Source organism: Gobius niger (assembly GCF_951799975.1).
Source record: "Gobius niger genome assembly, chromosome: 17".
NCBI classification, from domain to species: Eukaryota; Metazoa; Chordata; class Actinopteri; order Gobiiformes; family Gobiidae; genus Gobius; species Gobius niger.
In genome coordinates this window covers 3,422,800-3,441,266 of record NC_136868.1, presented here as the reverse complement: position 1 = coordinate 3,441,266, position 18,467 = coordinate 3,422,800, and the positions used below count along the sequence as shown (strand labels likewise).

At 42.6% G+C, this 18,467-nt stretch overlaps 1 protein-coding gene across 1 annotated transcript in view; it reads left to right on the top strand.

The window, feature by feature from the left end:
- naaladl2 (N-acetylated alpha-linked acidic dipeptidase like 2) overlaps positions 1-18,467 on the top strand; it is a 590,615-nt gene that overhangs the window by 464,805 nt on the left and 107,343 nt on the right. The window contains exon 11 of the mRNA XM_079574900.1: positions 2,451-2,579. Coding sequence (XP_079431026.1) covers positions 2,451-2,579 — 129 coding nt within the window. The remainder of the gene's footprint in view (positions 1-2,450; positions 2,580-18,467) is intronic.

Sequence of the window (18,467 nt, the reverse complement as noted above, 5' to 3'; positions counted from 1 at the left end):
CAGTTTTCATATTCAACACGAATAATCAAGCGTACCTTTTTCAAACTCCAGACAAACAGCGACATGCCGAGATTAAACCTGACAAAGAGCACGCAGCAGCGGTTAAGTATATAAATGGTGGACCCGGCAGCCGTTGATTAAATGAAAGAAGGGGGAAGTTAAAACGATGATCAGTGCGGGAGTTGATTGTGCATGTAATTTCTCTGCTGCTTGTAACAATCTCCATCAATCACTCTAACCGGATTCATCACGAGGCGGCAGCCCTAATTCAAACAATATATTAGCCCGGTCTGCGGCGTGTGCGGAGAAAGAGAATCAGCCGCGGCAAAGTCAAAAACTCGCCATCTGCCTGAGTAGAGCCATCGATTTGACTTGGGTTTTCATTCTCCTGTTTTCACTGTAGGACATGTTTTCTCACACGACAGATGAGGCTAGGATTGAGGATAACGCTTTTTAAGATGTGACGCAAAGATCCCACGGAGACGGCGACTGAACGGTTCAGAAAAAGTGCGAGGCCACCCGCTTTTCCGTTTGCTTCGGGCGCCAAAAGCGAAGCAAATCCTCGTTGCAAAAAGCGCCACGGGAGCGTTTTGCACTTTGCAACGTGAGCCAAAGATGAGCCGGCGTGGAGACGGTGGCCTTAGTTTTACTGTTGCCGGGTTACGCCTTTACAAATGTCAAGCCGGATTTGAGGTTTTGGAGGCTGCGGCTTCGACAAAGAGCAACAAAATCACCATCACGCACGTGAACAGCGCCATGGAAGATTACTGCTTTTAAGAAGTGCCACTTGATCCCTGTTCCAAACGATGTGAGGAGCTACAGTCCTGTCAATAGTTTGGAAATGCTTTATTTCTGGATTGTTTTTCATTTAATTTCACGACTTTGTACATTGTGGATTGTCACTGAAGGTATTAATTTATGAATGAACACACGTGGAACAGTTTTGAGTTAATCCTCAGACAAAGCTGTACCATTTAGCTGTTTCTTCTTCTACGGCGTCAGCGCCTCGTTCTGTACTGCCTGATTACAAACCCAGAAACTGTCCTCCACAAATTTAAAGCCCATAACCCACAATATCGATTTTGAGCCGTTCTGTGCTCGAAGTGTTTATCACGCACTCCTGGAGCTGCTAACCGAGGCGTATCCAACATGGAAGTTATTCTTTTGGAAAATGATTCCTATAACTGCCAGCAGGAGGAGCTCCAGTCAAGATCTTCACCAGCTCTTTTGCCTGAAGATCGTTGTACGGCTTTACATCAACGACCAAATACGACTTTTACTTCATGATATTTTCACCCCTTAACTTCCACCTGAACCGAGCACATTTTCTCCAGTTTGGCTTTACCCCAGTCCAAAAGCTTCTGGAAAAAAGGTGAGAAAATAGCAACAAAACTGAGACAAAAACAATGATGGAAATTTGATTAAAAAAAAGTGACGAAAAATTGATGAAAAAGTGGCAAAAATGTCAAAAGAAATTGAAAAAAAATTGATGAAAAAATGTGACAAAAAATGACAAAAAAATGACCAAAATGTGACAAAAAAATGACAAAAAATTGACAAAATTTGACAAAAAAATGACAAAAAATTGATAAAAAATGGAATAAAAAATTGATGAAAAAATGTGACAAAAAATGACGAATAAATGACCAAAATGTGACAAAAAAATTACAAAAAATTGACAAAATTTGACAAAAAAATGACAAAAATTTGATAAAAAATTGACGAAAAAATTGACGAAAAATGACGAAAAAATGACAAAAATGTGACAAAAAATGACAAAAATTGATGAAAAAATACAAAAAATGTACAAAATTTGACAAGAAATTGATAAAAAATGGACGAAAAAATGTGACAAAAAATGACGAATAAATGACCAAAAGGTGACCAAAAATTTACAAAATTTGACAAAAAATATACAAAAATGTGACAAAAAATGGATGAAAAATTGACGAAAAAATTGACGAAAAAAATGTGATAAAAAATGATGAATAAATGACCAAAATGTGACAAAATGTGACAAAAACATTACAAAAATGGGATAAAAAATGACAAAAAAAGTTACAAAAATGAGTTGAATACCCAACAAAAAAATGATGGAAAAATAATCTGACGACGTGAGGAAAAAGATCCTCTCGGTTCAGGCGGGAGTTAAGAGGTTAAAGAAAACACCAGATTTTGAATGCTGACGTGAATGGGTCAACTTTAGTTTTGCTTTATCATTGCCTTCATTGTTGACATGTGATAACTATAAAAGTTAACAAACTATAAACACAGTAACACAGAAACAACACCAGATTGATTCTGTTGAACTTGATAATGTCACCTGCAATCACCATGATTAATCTCAACAAGCAGTCATCAAAAGGTTTCCCATGTGTGTTCAATCAGGTAAAGGACCCACTGCTGCTTCCAATGCTGAGTGTTTCTAATCCTGCGTTATTGTGTTGCAGGAGAACACTGTGGTGCTCCAGTCCAGCGCAGTGGCCTACATCAGCCTGGACTCTCCGGTCAGAGGGACAGAGACGCTCAGAGCCACGGCCTCTCCATCTCTGCTGCAGCTCACCTCCGACATACACAGGGTAAGAGCATCAGCCACCCAGCCGGGGTTTCTCGGGTACTCTGTGTTTTTCCTATATCGCAATTTAACCCAGGAAGTAGGTTTCCTGGAACTAGGGTACTGTGGTTACCCGTGCCTCTAAAAATATGTACAATAGGGATGAATGATGTGTGTGCGTGAAAAAAATGGTGGTTATCAACCAATCACAAGTCATGAGAGTGAAACGTCATACATATATCAATCAGTTTAAACCTGCCCTAATTTTAAAGGAACAGGCCACCGTTTTTACATACTGAGATATGTTCTTACCTGAGCTTTGACGAGTTCTTTAGGACCTGTCTGATCTTCCCCCGTGCCTTCAGTCACGTAAACACAGCGCAGACGGCGTTAGCATTTAGCCTCTCCCTCTCTCCTCTATAGCTCCAAAACAGGTCAAGATAGAAGCTACCAAGCTCTTCCACGTTTTCCCTATTTAAATATGGTTACGTGAAGTGTTCCACTACAGAGTATAATTACACAAAATTAAACAATGTGGATTTTCTAAGCGGATAAAAGGGGGAACTATATTGTAAGGCGTAATAATACCAGGAGTAATTCCAAATCCGCGCAGTAATCTTCACTTTACGGCGCGGATGCCAAATTACCCGACCAGTTCCAGTGCAGGGCATTCTTAGCCTGCGTCCGGAGGGGAGTAGCAGTGTTAATTTTGACAACATATTTTATTTTAGTCTTAGTCTTTTGACTAAAATGTAATTTAATTTTGGTGAAGATTTAGTCAAAAAAAAACTTTTACATTTTAGTCTAGTTTTAGTCGACTAAAATTGCATGTCAATTCAGTCGACTAAAATTAGACTAATTTAGTCGACTTGTATTTATAATATTCATTATAATCATATTTAATCTTGTTCCTCTGCTTCATGGAGCTGCTCCACATGAATAAGTTTAGTTTAGTTTAGTTTAGTTTATTTCCCAACTTCACACATACAATCAGGAAATTCAGCTTATAACCCATCAAGCAATGCTACATTGAAAGCACAAACCTGTTCATTTGGCAGAGACTTTACATGATCTGAGGCTCTTTCAGACGGTCAATACAAGTTTGGATGATTTTAGTCTCTCCTTTTCATTTTTATTTAGTCTTATTTTAGTCGACTAAATTATCTGGACATTTTAGTCATAGTTTTAGTCTCATGAGAAACTTTTAATTTAGTTTTAGTCCAGTTTTAGTCGTCAAAAATATCACTTTGACTAAAATTAAGACTAAATATTTTAGTCTACGAAATAAACACTGGGGAGTCAGTTAAACTCCTTAAAAAGCGGATGGTATGGACACTCCATTATCTGTTGGGCTTTACGTACAAACCTTTGGCTGTAAAGGTCATGTAAAGGTCATGTACAGGTCATGTACAGGTCATGCAGCTGAGTCTGCTGTGCACCAATGATTTGACCTGCTACTCTGACCAACTTCATCAGACAATTTTTGTTGGTCACAGAAAGAGCCCCAAACCAAGATACAAAACAAAATGTTAAAACTGACTCAATAAAAGACTGGTAAAAGATAGTCATGAGGACGTTACAAACTCTAAATGAATTCATTTTTCTTAAAGGGGGGGTATTATGCAAAATCAACTTTTTCAAGCTTTACATCATGTTATTATGTCACTCCCTCATTAAAAACATGCCTGAAGTGTTGCCTTGGCACATTCACGTATTTTTGAGTAATCTGTAAAAACTCTGATGGCGGCCATTTTAGGGATAGGTTTACCTGAGTCCTCCTAGGAACGCCCCCACCTCCTGGAGACGCCTCCGAGCTTTCGTCACCAGCCGAGTAACCAACCACTGCTCCTCAGCAGAACCCCCTCCCCACTGATGCCACAGACAGCGTGTGGAGGGGGCGTGTCGGAAAGGGTCAGAGGTTCTTAAAGAGACAGAGGCCTCTTTCAAGACATTCACTACAGCCATTTTGAGAGAGACATTTTATACAAGGCAGTTACTCCAATTTACTGCATTTACAGACCAACAGAAGGTTTGGTCATCATTGTAGTGTGATATAGACAGGATTCAGTTGAAGAAAAGTGAATAGAATTAGTATCACTCATTACTATAATTATTATCATGCTGCCGATGAAGAGCCGTGCATTGATAAATCAGCCAAAACTTAAAGAACAACCTAGGCCCCTCCATAAAGAGTGAAAAAGCAGAATTGAATTTATCATTGATCACTTTGTTTGGAAGTGGCATCCTCATCATCGTTCACACCAACCGATATGTCGACCCTTCCTCTACTTTCGGAAATCTCATGTTTGCTCTTCCTCTTGACCCCCTCCATCTAAACTAGCCTTTCCAAAACTACCAACAAAGAAAAACGTAAATAATTATCATCAGAGGGATTGTTTTCTATATTTTTGGACAACATCATAAATGGAGCAGCGTGTGTTCAAAAATTACATACTGTATATTTGCTGCAATTTAGTGAAAACAAGCCGCCCACGCTTGACAACACAGATTAATTGCTTTTCAAACAAATAAACAGTGCTTTTTGGAATCTTTACCAAGCGTTTTTTTTTTTAAAGCCCACGGACAGTAAAAGAGCGAGTCAAAGAAAACCGCGCTTCAATTTACTATAAAAATAACATAAAAACTAATTATTCCACGCCTGTGTGTTTACCCCGACACAAACAGATGGATGGCTGCAGATGGCAGGCTTAAGTAATGACTCTGCCCAGAATTAAATTTACAAAAGAATATGGCAATAACTGGATATTAAACTTAATTACAGGCGATAAATCAGAGCAACCGATTTCCGCTCTTCCAGTAATGGATCTGGATGATGTTTAACGATCGCGCACTTTACTTTCTTATAATGGCAGTTTGGAAATTTCACTTCGTTTTTGCAACTTCCTTTTATTTTTGAATTCTTTAGCGATTTCATTCACGCAGCTTTGGCTCCCAGTATTCTACCCATGGGCACGTAGTTGGCCCATAGTCTATTGTCTCTACATCTGAAGTCCTGTTTAGTGAGATCCATTCAATCCTTAAAGACAACATATTCATGCGAAACTGACTTTTCTTAATGTTTTTGTAATAGGCCATGTTTAAAGAGGGGGTATTCTGCTTTTTTCAGTCACACAGCACCAGTCTATATCACACTACAATGATGAGCAAACCTTCTGTTGGTCTGTAAATGCAGTAAATTAGAATAACTGCCTTGTATAAAGTTGCTCTCTCAAAATGGCTGTAGTGAATGTCTTGAAATAGGCCTCTGTCTCTTTAAGAACCTCTAACCCTTTCAGACACGCCCCCTCCACATGCTGACGAAAGCTCGGAGGCGTCTCCAGGAGGTGGGGGCGTTCCTAGGAGGACTCAGGCAAACCTATCCCTAAAATGGCCGCCATCAGAGTCTTTACAGATGACTCAAAAACATGTGAATGTGCCAAGGCAACACTTCAGGCATGTTTTTAATGAGGGAATGACATAATAACATGATGTAAAGCTTGAAAAAGTCAATTTTGCATAATACCACCCCTTTAAGAACATATCTCAGTATGGAAAAACTGTGGCCTGTTCCTTTAACCTCGCACGAGCGCCCTCATGTACTTCATTCAGCATTTAGGCTATATTCTTTTTAAGCGATAACAGGACAAAGTACTTATTTTATTTATCCTACTGTGAGTGAAACACTGTCCGTATTTCGAGAGAAAGAAAATATGCTGATAGTCTCGTGTGTGGTGGCAGTTTTCAATCCTTTTTAGTTTATAAAGGTCACTGTGAGGAAGCTGGCCACGACGGGTTGAAATGGGCAGGCAGACTTAACAAAGGTAGAGTTCTCGCCAGACATTTATTACTCACGCAGAAAGGAACTTCTCTGACACACAGATGTCACATACAAAATGGCCCCCAGTGACTACAGCAGTCAGCTTTTTTACCTCCCCTAAAGGGAAAGGACCTCCCACCGGTAGGTACCATTCCTTGATGGGTAACTTCCAAACAAAAGTTCTGCTGGTAAGCTTTAACATCTTACATAAAGATGGGTTAAGAGTCCAAAATGATCAGTGTTCAACTCAAATGAATAAAGACAATACAAGCCAAAAATCAAACACAAAGGAAACTCAAAACAAAGATTCAACTGGTTTCCCCCCTTCCACATGTTTCAGCCTGAAGTTTTTAAAATGGCCGACACAGACCACGCCCCTTCCTTTCTTCCCACCAGGTGGTACAGGTAAATGTCTGAGTAAATTAATAAACACAGTTTTAAATGGACAATGTGATAGAATTATTAACATATACATGAATCTGAGGGTTATTGCCGGCTGGTGGATATTGCAAACGAAACAAACGAAGCAAAATAACAAACACACACAATGGGACAAACCCACTTTGTCACAGTCACGCCCATTGAAAGTAGTTCCGCAGCTTATTTCTGTCTTCCAAACAAGCAGTTGAGAACTCCCGGTCTGGACCATTACGCACCATAAAGCTTTGGGCCTAATGAACGGACAAAAGTGCTGTATAAGCCGAGTCCATTTACCATAGCATAAACCAAACGTTCCCATAATTGGAAAGCATATTGCTCCTTTACCTCTACCTGTGTAACATTACTTCCTGCTCTTCGCTAATGCTTAGAAAACAAACCTTTAAGCATCCGTCATGTTTGTGTTGCCTCCGCGATCCTCCCAACTTATCTCACTTACTTTCTTTTTGACCTGTCATGTGAATTGAGACGCCGCCTCTCACAGTTTTTGAATGGGTGCTTTGGAACCAATTATAACGCCTTTTTTGTATGGGATCGCAGAGTCCTGATTGGCCCGAGGTATCCGCGAAGATCACAAGATACGAATGTGCCTTTTTACCCCAAGACCTGAAGTGACAACAGGCTCACACGGCGAATGAATCGTGTTTTCCTCTAATTGGCCATTGCCGGCTCGCTGCCGTGAGTGCGCGGGCGGTTAGGCTGGTGTTTTCTGTATAACGAGTGGTCAGCAGTGGACAGCGCATTGTTAGTTTAAATAGATACTATAAGGGTCGTAGAGGGGAAGTGTATAAGGTCTCCGACATGTGCCACGGCGGGGGTTTCTCTCAATGCGGCGATATCGCGGTCGCATGCGCTCATTATTGTCGCGTACGTGGGGCTCCTGGCAGCGAAAGTCGCAGGCAATTCTACGACGATATATAGGAATGTGGAGGCAATGTTTTTTGGGGAAATAGGAGCAGCAGCATTGATTTGAGTCGCTAGACGCAGTTGTCAAAACTCAATCCCTCACCTCGCAGCGCGGAGGCTGAGAAAGCTCAACGCATGCAAATGGGCGACACTGCTTCGGGCGGGAGATTGGTCGTCTCATAACCGGAAAATTGTCAGTCCAACCACAGCTCTGTTCTGCATATATTGCCGTAGTGTCCTTGGGCAAGTAAATTCACCTTCCTTGCAAGTAACGTATGGGTTTTGGCGTGGGCTGGGGCCACTTCAGACATCAGAAATGGTCAGGATTTAAAGGGATATTTCAGGATTTTTTTTAACATAGGGCCTCATTTCCTAGTTCTCCGGAGTGGTGCTGATTTCTGGAGATGTTTTTTTTGTAATTCATGCAGTTCTTATGTTTGAAGAGTTTCGTGGTGCTAGGCTAATGCCAGGCTAGCGCATTTCTACGATATCAGCTAGCCTGCATTAAAAACAGTGTGACCCGCTCCACAGTGCACCTGAGGCACATCACTGATAACACCAGACTAACCATATAAATGTAACTGACCTGCATCACATGAATGATCGCATTTTGAGGGACTATTTTCTAGCAGATCACTCCGCTGCTGCGTAGCTTATACAACCACGATGCTGATGCTGCTCAAATATAAGGTATTTTAAATGCAAAATGATTCAAATGATTCTATCGACACAGACAGTTATATGGTTAGTCTGGTGTTATAAGTGACTTGCCTCAGGTGTTCTGTGGAGCGGGTCACACTGTTTTTAATGCAGGCTAGCTGATACCATAGAAATGTGCTAGCCTTGCATTAGCCTAGCGCCACGAAACTCTTCAAACAGAAGAACTGCATGAATTACAAAAAAATATATCTCCAGGCACCAGCAACACTGGATAACTAGGAAATGAGGCCCATCCATCCATCCATTTTCTTCCGCTTTATCCGGGGCCGGGTCGCGGGGGCAGCGTCTCAGCAGAGATGCCCAGACTTCCCGACCCACACACACCTCCAGCTGTTCTGACCCCGAGGCGACACCAGGCCAGCTCGGAGACATAGTCCCACCAGCGTGTCCTGGGTCTTCCACGAGGCCTTGTCCCACTAGGACATGCCTGGAACACCTCCCGCGGGAGGCGACCAAGAGGCATCCGGAACAGATGCCCGAGCCACCTCAGCTGGCTCCTTTCGATGTAAAGGAGCAGCGACTCTACTCCGAGCTCCTCCCGGGTAACTGAGCTCCTCACCCGATCTCGGAGGGTGCGCCCAGCCACCCTGCGAAGGAAACTCATTTCGGCCGCTTGTATTCGCGATCTTGTCCTTTCGGTCATGACCCAAATCTCATGACCATAGGTGAGGGTGGGAACGTAGATCGATCGGTAAATCGAGAGCTTTGCCCCGACTCAGCTCCCTCTTCACCACGACAGACCGATACAGCGACCGCATCACTGCTGACGCCGCACCGATCCGTCTGTCCATCTCACGCTCCATCCGTCCCTCACTCGTGAACAAGACCCCGAGATACTTGAACTCCTCCACTTGAGGCAGTTTTTCTACTTATCTGCTGCAGTAAATTACCTTTTGCTTTGTGAAAGAAGTGATATGCTTAATTTCTTAATTGAAATGTGACCCTCTGAAATCGTCAAACCGTGAGACACAGATTCCCACCCCTTAAGCCAATGTTTAACGGGTGGGAATTCCATGGTTAAAGAGCAGGTATTACCGGGAATTCAACAAAATCAAAGACATCTTTATTACTCTCTGATCTATATTGTTCCTGTGCCTGATTGTCATTCTGTCCTGTTCCGTCAAAGAGTCAGAGAATATTATGTCGGCTGAAATGATGACAACACGAGAGGCTTTCAGACACAATGGCCTCGGCCCTAAATCACGTCCCCGTTCCCAGTATTAACACCCCGACACATTAGACGAGACGCAGCCTGCCATAATCCCTCCATAATTTATCTTTCCGCACATAAACTTTGGGGGAGAAAAGACCATGTTATAAATCCGTGTGACTTTATGGCCACAGTCGCTATTACAACATCACAGAGGACATAACATTTGCTGAATAATTTGCACGCGACAGTATACGTGAAATATGGCCCTCGCGCGGTGGCGTTTGTTTGCGTGGCCATTGTGACAGCGCCGGGGCTTCATGAATCTGCATAATCACGAGGAGGAGGCACTCAAGCCCGGGGAAGTCTTTATGCCCGAGTATCAATCATATTTCCATATCTGCGAGCGCGGAGCGAGAGGGGAGCGCGGGGCTGAGGGATAGAGGCTGTCACTGTTTGTGAATGTGAGATTTGTCAGGTGTAGAGAAGCCACGGTGGCGAAGAGGCTGGAGCCGGTCTGTAAATGTCGCCATGGAGACGCGGCGTGGCACAGAGCGGGCACACGCACACGCGGTTCGTACTTAATAAATGTCCCATAAAAGCGTTAAGGACTGTTGCTCGGTGCTGTATAACAGGGGGAGGTTTGTAAGTAATCAGATTGTGGATGTAGCTCTGATGATCGCTTATTTCCTTCAATAAAAGGACTGATCTGTGAAAGGTTTTCAGACTGAGGACCCAAATGCAGAACAGCCAGTTTAAAGGTCACCGTAAATGCTCTAATATAGGCCCGGGCCTTTATTTACTCAAGCGCATCTAGGACCAGGCCTTTATTGGAACCAGGCCACAATTAGAGACAGGCCTTTATTTCTATTTGAGCAAAACGGACGACCAGGAAAACGAAGAAAAACGAGGTTTGTGTCCATTTGAACCTAAAATATTAGGTTCATTTATTAATTAACATTTCAAACCCTCTCCCAGCGGCTGGAACATTGACGCCTTTTATTTTGTCGGGACAACAGGAAGTGTTTCGTTGCTGTTAGTGGAGCTTTGACATCAGTGTCACTGCAGGTTTCTGTTTCATTTTTACCGCAGACCGGATTATTTGTTGTTATCTTGTGTAAAAGGCGAGTTTAGACGGAGCGTTTGTGTTTGTGATCGATCATGAGACTGACCCGAGAGAAGACGAGACGCTCGCGCTGATGGGAGGAGTTATTTTGAGGCGTGGGACTGACCTGCACACGGAGCAGCTGGACGTGCTTTGAAGACGCGATGGAGACTTTATTAAAACCCTGGAGGGTCACACAACATTTGTTCCTTACCCTGTTTCCAAATATCGTCACAGGAGGTTTGAAAAGTGGCTAAATCTGTGTCAAAGTTACGCTCGGATCAGCTCCTCCGCAGCGTCCCCCTCGGCCCGGGTTCCCGTTTGTTACTTCCTGCACGTGAGTTTTCATTTACACCAGTATGAGACAAATTTCTAACATGGGGAATATTTCTACCGCGATAGTTTCTAATAAAAGCCCCGGTGTAAAGATTTTAAACTACCCCCCATTTCAGGCTACCCCCCGGTAATTTGAAATCAGTTTCAAGTTACCCCCGGGGGTAAAATGAACGCGATTTCAAGCTACCCCCCCTGATTTCAGACTACCCCCCTCTCAACTGCTTTCTTCATCCATAAAATACCTTACAGGAACCGCAGTTGGAGCCGTAACCTAAAGGATAGTGGAGCTTACGAACTAAAGCTAACCTTACCTTAGCCCTAACCTAAAGGATAGTGGAGTTTGCGAACTAAAGCTAACATTACCGTAGCCCTAAACTTAAGGATAGTGGAGTTTGCGAACTAAAGCTAACATTACCGTAGCCCTAAACTTAAGGATAGTGGAGTTTGCGAACTAAAGCTAACATTACCGTAGCCCTAAACTTAAGGATAGTGGAGTTTCCGAACAAAAGCTGACCTTACCAGATGAAAAGTTACGAGAGTTGAAGCTATTATTAGCAATTAACATCCGGGCATTTTCTATTAAACACAGCCGTGCCAAACAAACAATACATATTGTGGCGGGGGTAATCTGAAATCAGGGGGGGTAACTTGAAATCAGTTTCAGGTTACCCCCGGGGGTAATTTGAAATCGATTTCAAGTTACCCCCCGGTAGTCTGAAATCAATTTCAAAGTACCGGGGGGTAAGGTGAATGGGGGGGTAGTTTGAAATCGCTACACCGGCCTGTTTTAGAGACCGGCTTTAATTTGCCTCCGCCAGCCGCGAACCCGGCCACTGTTAGAGACCCGGCCTCTGTTAAAGACCCGGCCGCTAATGGAATACAGGCCAGTATTAGAGAATTTACAGTGAATACAATTTAGAGTCAAAGCTAGGGTAACAGCAGGAGGGACATGAAGGTCAGGGAGCTGGCAGGTGAAATACCAGAGGGACCCTAGAAGGCCCAGGATATTGCTCAGGTAAGGAGCACGGACAGGAACTAAAGGAGCCCACTCCGGACGGATGTCTCGGTTCGATGGCGGCCCCAGGACAGGAGGAGCCCACCCTGGACGGATAATGGTGTCAGGCGGTGGCTCCCGGACAGAAGGGGCCCAGGGGCAGTGTCGCTGGGATGGATGGAGCCCACCCCACACGGAGAGTGTTGCCTGGCGGTGGTTCGGGGATAGGTGCGGGCACTGAAGGCAGCTGAGACAACCCTGGTGGACGACGGCAGTGGCTCAGGGCGGGAACGACGGGAACAGGGGTCCTCAGTCCGCTGGGTCTTGAAGTGGTCCAAAACAGGGGAACAAAAGACAAATCGTGACACAGTTCTCTCTCTTAACATGTAAACTTTCACTTGGAAATGTGTCAAGTTGTTTTATTATTTCACTGAATCAACTTTGCACTTTGGATTCACACTCTAAAGACATCCCGACATATTATCACCTTCACAGCACCGCCGTGTACCTGACAAAGTTTGTTGTTGGATTTCTTATTTAACCTGCCAAAGTCTGGCAAAGAACATTTTAATACTGAAAGTGTGAGTAATAATGTGGTCCACAAAATAAACCCATACATCAGAATCAGAATAGTATTTGTTGCCATTGTTTGAGAACAAGTTCACAAACTAGGAATTTTTCTCAGTACAATCGTGTAGCATGAAACATAAAACACAGACTTTTGATAAAACCCATCGCCTATTTTTACTCATGATGTGTCTTATGTTATTGTGACGAAATTAAATGAGAGAAAACGTTTTTATTGCTATTTCTTGTGTGTGTGTGTGTGTGTGTGTGTGTGTGTGTGTGTCTTACCTTAAGCGGTCCCTTTGCAAACGTCAACCCACACTGGTTGACCTCAACATGAAAGATTAATGTTGGTGTGTCCAGAAATAGTTTTAAAAGCCCGAAAAGAGACTCATATTGTTTATTAAATTTGTTCACACATACCTTTCGCTTATGCCACACTTGAACCCATTTTACGGAACCATCAGTGCTTAGATAAACAGTCTGGAATATGGCTGGGTACCATTAAATGATATCAGCAAAAGTATTGGGGAAAAAAAGGTTCAGGTATTGATAAAGGTACAGAAACAAATATCGTATCTTAACCTCTTAACTCAACTTAACCTGAACGGATCCCATTTTCTCCAGTTTGGCTTTACCCTAATCAAAAAGCTTCTTGGGGAAAAAAGCACAAAAATAGCCACAAAAATTCAACTAAAAGTGACAAAATTTCAACAAAAATGTGACAAAAATGCAACTAAAAAGTGACAAAATTTCAACAAAAATGTGACAAAAATGCAACTAAAAAGTGACAAAATTTCAACAAAAATGTGACAAAAGTTCAACAAAAATGTGACAAAAGTTCAACAAAAATGTGACAAAAATGCAACAAAAATGTGACAAAAATTCAACAAAAATGTGACAAAAATTCAACAAAAATGTGACAAAAATTCAACAAAAATGTGACAAAAATTCAACTAAAAAGTGACAAAAATTCAACAAAAATTCAACAAAAATTCAACAAAAATTCAACTAAAATTCAACTAAAAAGTGACAAAAATTCTACTAAAAAGTGACAAAAATTCAACTAAAAAGTGACAAAAATTCAACAAAAATTCAACAAAAATTCAACAAAATGAGACAAAAATGAGACAAAAATTCAACAAAAATTCAACAAAAATTCAACAAAAATTCAACAAAATGAGACAAAAATGAGACAAAAATTCAACAAAAATTCAACTAAAAAGTGACAAAAATTCAACTAAAAAGTGACAAAAATTAAACTAAAAAGTGACAAAAATTCAACAAAAATGTGACAAAAATTCAACAAAAATGTGACAAAATTTCAACTAAAATGAGACAAAAATTCAACAAAAATGTGACAAACATGCAACAAATATGTGACAAAAATTGAACAAAGATATGACAAAAGGTCAACCAACAAGTGACTAAAAAAAAAAGACAAAAACTCCACAAAAATTTGATAAAAACTAAAAAAAAAAAAAATAACATACAAAAGGTGACACCACACAGCAACAACGCGAGGAAAAACATCAATTTTGTGGGTCTTAGCTTTCAAATGAGCTGTTACACAGGCATTTAGCCAAAGAGGACAGCATGCATTCGGTTTAGGCGGGTGGTAAGAGGTTAAGAAACCCACTTTTAATGAATGTTGGGTGCATATGACACATTAGACAAACCGAAAGTGTTACAGCGAAGTGGGGCTTTGAAACGAGTCCTCCTATAGGCCTCAGGGGAACAGAGTATCGGTCAACAAGCTCAGTGAATATGGACATAATCGTTGAGTTAGTTTTAACCTCCGCAATTGTATTTTTGATCGTCATGCAAAATGCTGCGGCTTGCAAGTAGCAACAGTATGCTAATGCTAACGGCAGCTAATCAAAGCAGAAACTATGATTGAATCGCCTAAAGTGATAAAGTAAAATCGTCCACTGCTGGAGTCGTCAAGTATTTGTTTTTTTTCATAGGATTATAGACCAGACATTTACAAAAATCATCGCTTAACATATTGGAAAGCGACAGGAAGTGACATAAACTGTTGCCATGCCGACCATGTTGCAGTGCATCAATGAGAGTCAAACTGCTTTAGCTCTACCTATGTCATTAGCTTAAAAAAATCGAACAAAAATAACTTTTCTTCCCAACGTTTCTTCATTAAATTGCTCCCTCGCTGAAATAAAATTATAATTATTACTTACAACAATCTTTCTAAATAAGTCATTTTTTCAAAAGCATTTACAGCTGTCATACGCACCTTAAAGAGTAACCTGTTTGTTTCAGCTCAAATAACACATATCACATTATTATTCTGTTCTATGGTTCCAGATAGAGGTATTGGTATTGTGTATTACGTGTCATTAAAGAACCGGTTTCGTAGATGAATGTAACAGTAGAAACAGCCCAAACTGCCCTTTACATTAGAGCACAGCAGTGACCTGGTAATAGGATGAAAGCAGTGGTTGCATTTCACTCTGCAGGTTACAGATTCCGTTCCACTTGGTGTCTCCACTCTGGCCTGTGCCCCCGTTTACTCCGGATGCTCCGGGGAGACCGGGACGGAAAGTGCTTCTCCAAAACCACCGTGGAGAACTGTATTATAATAACCATTATTACGCACAAGTGATTCTCAGTTTGTCACTCTGCAGTCGTCATGAATAGAAATGCGATCGCCTTGGCTTCGGCACCGGGTCGTTCGTCCCGGGATGTGGATTTGAGAGAGTCAAGTGGAGAACAAATAAGGCTTACATTCACAAACCAAAAAACATCAAAAAACACTGTCGATGAGCATTCAATGATGAGCAAAGTCGCCTCATCTCCAGGATTAAATACACGGAGAACCGAGACGAACATGTTTACAGTAGCGCTCTTTAGGGGCCGCCTCCTGCTTCGAAAGGCCTCGCCATTTGCTAAAAAACAATCAGTACGCCACACGTTTAAAGAGAAAACCTCGCGCTTTCACTCCGTCTTTCTGTGGATCTGGCGTTTTTTCTCGACTGAGGGCTATTGAGTGGTGAGCGGCGATCGCAAACTGATTTCACTCCGCTCTTATCATCGCGGACAAAGAAATTAAATATTGATTCTCGGTGTAGAATTACCCATTCTCTCTCCGCTGTGTGCTCCGCTGCGTTTAGTGCCGGTCAGGTCGAAGGCTCTCATTTGGGCCGGAGGGTTTGGAGAGGCCCCGGAGTTAACGCGGCGTGTCTGCAGGAGATGGGGGGGGGGTCGGGGGGTTCAGGCCCAGATGTGACGTCCATGGCCGAATCTGCCAATCTGAACTGCTCATCAAAGCGGAGATGCTATGCGATTTCAGGCATCTTGATTCTTATATGTTTGTTGGTTAGAAAATGGTGTCTTGATCTATGAAGGCTTATTACTTTTCTGTTCCAGTTCAACATAAAACTATCTCTGTGTCCGTAAACAAACTTCTTAGAGTTTTTACCATGTTACAATGTTATTCTCTCACCAAAAAAACATACCTGGAGTCTGGTTGTCTTTTGAGTCAGTTGTGCATCTTTGAATCTTCTCCAGTGGCGAGAACTCCCAAACAGCTCCTCCTGAGACTTTGTGAAAGGTTCATATTGTCTTCTTCGATTAAACTATGACTGTTTGTTCTTTTGGTAAAGGTCAGCACACACTACACGACTGGATTCAGTGCGATTTTCGAACGTCTGGGGGTTCACACTTAACGACTGAGAATCGTAAGAGCGAACATTTGATTCTCAAACAGCTGATGTTTTATAACACAGCGCGTCTGTCGTCTCTACGGCTTCAAAAACTGACACCAAATCCACAAAGACAGGCCTGTGTTTGTGAGCGTGGGATAACGTGTGTGTCCCGATTGGTCAACGGTGTCAACAATGTCACAACACCGCAGCGCTAGGCTAACGCTACTACGAAGCTTCAACTGGGCTATAGTTCTGTCAAATGGAGATAAAAGTTGGTGACAGGAAGAAGCGGGACGTATTTCAGTGGATTTAATAAGAAAAGGAGACGGGCCTCAGTGATGGAGGAGACGGAGGAGAAAGCGGGGAGGCTAGCCGCCGTTAGCAGCGAGGTGAAGCTGAACAGTTCGTCTCCAAACACAGTAAGAGCCGCTAAACTCTGTTTGTGGTTGAAATGTAGCTGGAAAAGGTGGTTGTCGTGAACCTTTGGTGATATAAAGTTGTGCTGTTTCGTGTGTGGGGCTGTGGCTGTGAAATGAGTTGTTTGTGCCACTGGTTTAACAGAGAAGTGAAAAAAAGGAGGCGCGGCGGTGTTTTTCTGTCTTTATATCACTCTGTCATTCACATTTGGGACGGTAAAATCACACACGTTTCTCCCGTGCGTCCAAAATCGGGCTTAAAAATCAAACATGTTTGATTTCCTACGACTGGAGTCTAGTCGCGTCTTTCTACCGCCCACACTACACGCCCCCCCCACACTACACGACCCGACTCTGTGTGACCGCCTTCGACTAGACGCGACTCGAGAAGACTCGGCACGACTGAGAATTAGAGCAATGTCGAGCATAAAAGTCGTGTAGTGTGTGCTGACCTTAAGAACGTTTGTTTAGCTGAGTGACTGGACTTGCTGTACCTTATTCCACACCTGGGATGCCGTTCTGGGGAAGGTGCCAGTCAGTAGGGGGTGTAAAGCTTTCCCTATTGACTGGAAAATCCATGTACAGTAAGCTGCCTACGACACGTCACCTCCACCACCAGGTGACGCTTCTCAGGAAGATCACAGGAAGTGATCGAATCTAGTAAAGCAGATAAACAAACCTTTTGTCTTACCAAAAGAACAAACTGTCACCGATCCTCCTGTCTCCATCTCTTGCTAAGTGTAAAGCTAAAAATGCATGGATTTCCTTTGTCCCGATGAAGCAAATATGATCCGCCATGTTTGGTTTGCGTGTTTGCTGGACCAGTTCTGCTCAATGATCCCTCAAAATCGCACACAGACTCAAAAACTGCATCCTGACATTCCCTCTTTGTCCGCGGCCAGATGTGTGTCCTGGATCATTTCCCGGGACATTGTCTTTGCCAAACAAACCAGTAAAGTGTTTCTCCAAATATGGATCTAAATGGTGTGTGTCAACGTGGACGGCAATGCTGCGGGATGACATTATGATAAGGGCCCGTGTGCGCGGCCTGAGCATTACGGAAGAAATCAACTTTGAAATTGTAGGCACTTGATGGAGCGTTTATTCTCAGCCTGTTAGCTCCTAATTGACTGCGAGTGGCTAATCAAAGGCTCTTTATGATTATTAATGCGCAGGTAAATGTTTTGTCCTTTTTGCTAATAAGTGCTTCAGTTTGGAATGGAATTTCGTTACAACGGTGGAGCGTGTTGTGCGACAAGTCAGACTGAGGTTAAATATACGGATTAGGCTCTTAGTGAATTGGAAAATGGCGTAATGGTAAAGCACTCCAGCCAAACAGCAAGAAGGTCCTGGGTCCAGTTCCAAGTTCGGTGCTTCATTCTATTTCAATACAATATAAAAGAAAGAAAACGAGAAAAGCTACTGAGGAAGAGACGGAGGCTGCGTCCAAAACCATCATATGTCCTAACCCTAGCTCCTGATCCTTAACTTTTCATGGGGTCAACTGTTAGATCTAGTGAACTTTTGCTTCAGCAGCATTTTCCCAATTCGACTGTCCTTACCCAGGGGAAGGGGAAGTGACATCACCCACAGCTGTTCTTCTTCTTTAGAGGAATAGGCCACCGTTTTTACATACTGAGATATGTTCTTACCTGAGCTTTGACGAGTTCTTTAGGACCTGTCTGATCTTCACCCGTGCCTTCAGTCACGTAAACACAGCGCAGACGGCGTTAGCATTTAGCCTCTCCCTCTCTCCTACCAGGAGTAGTTCGAAATCCGCGCAGTAATCTTCACTTTAC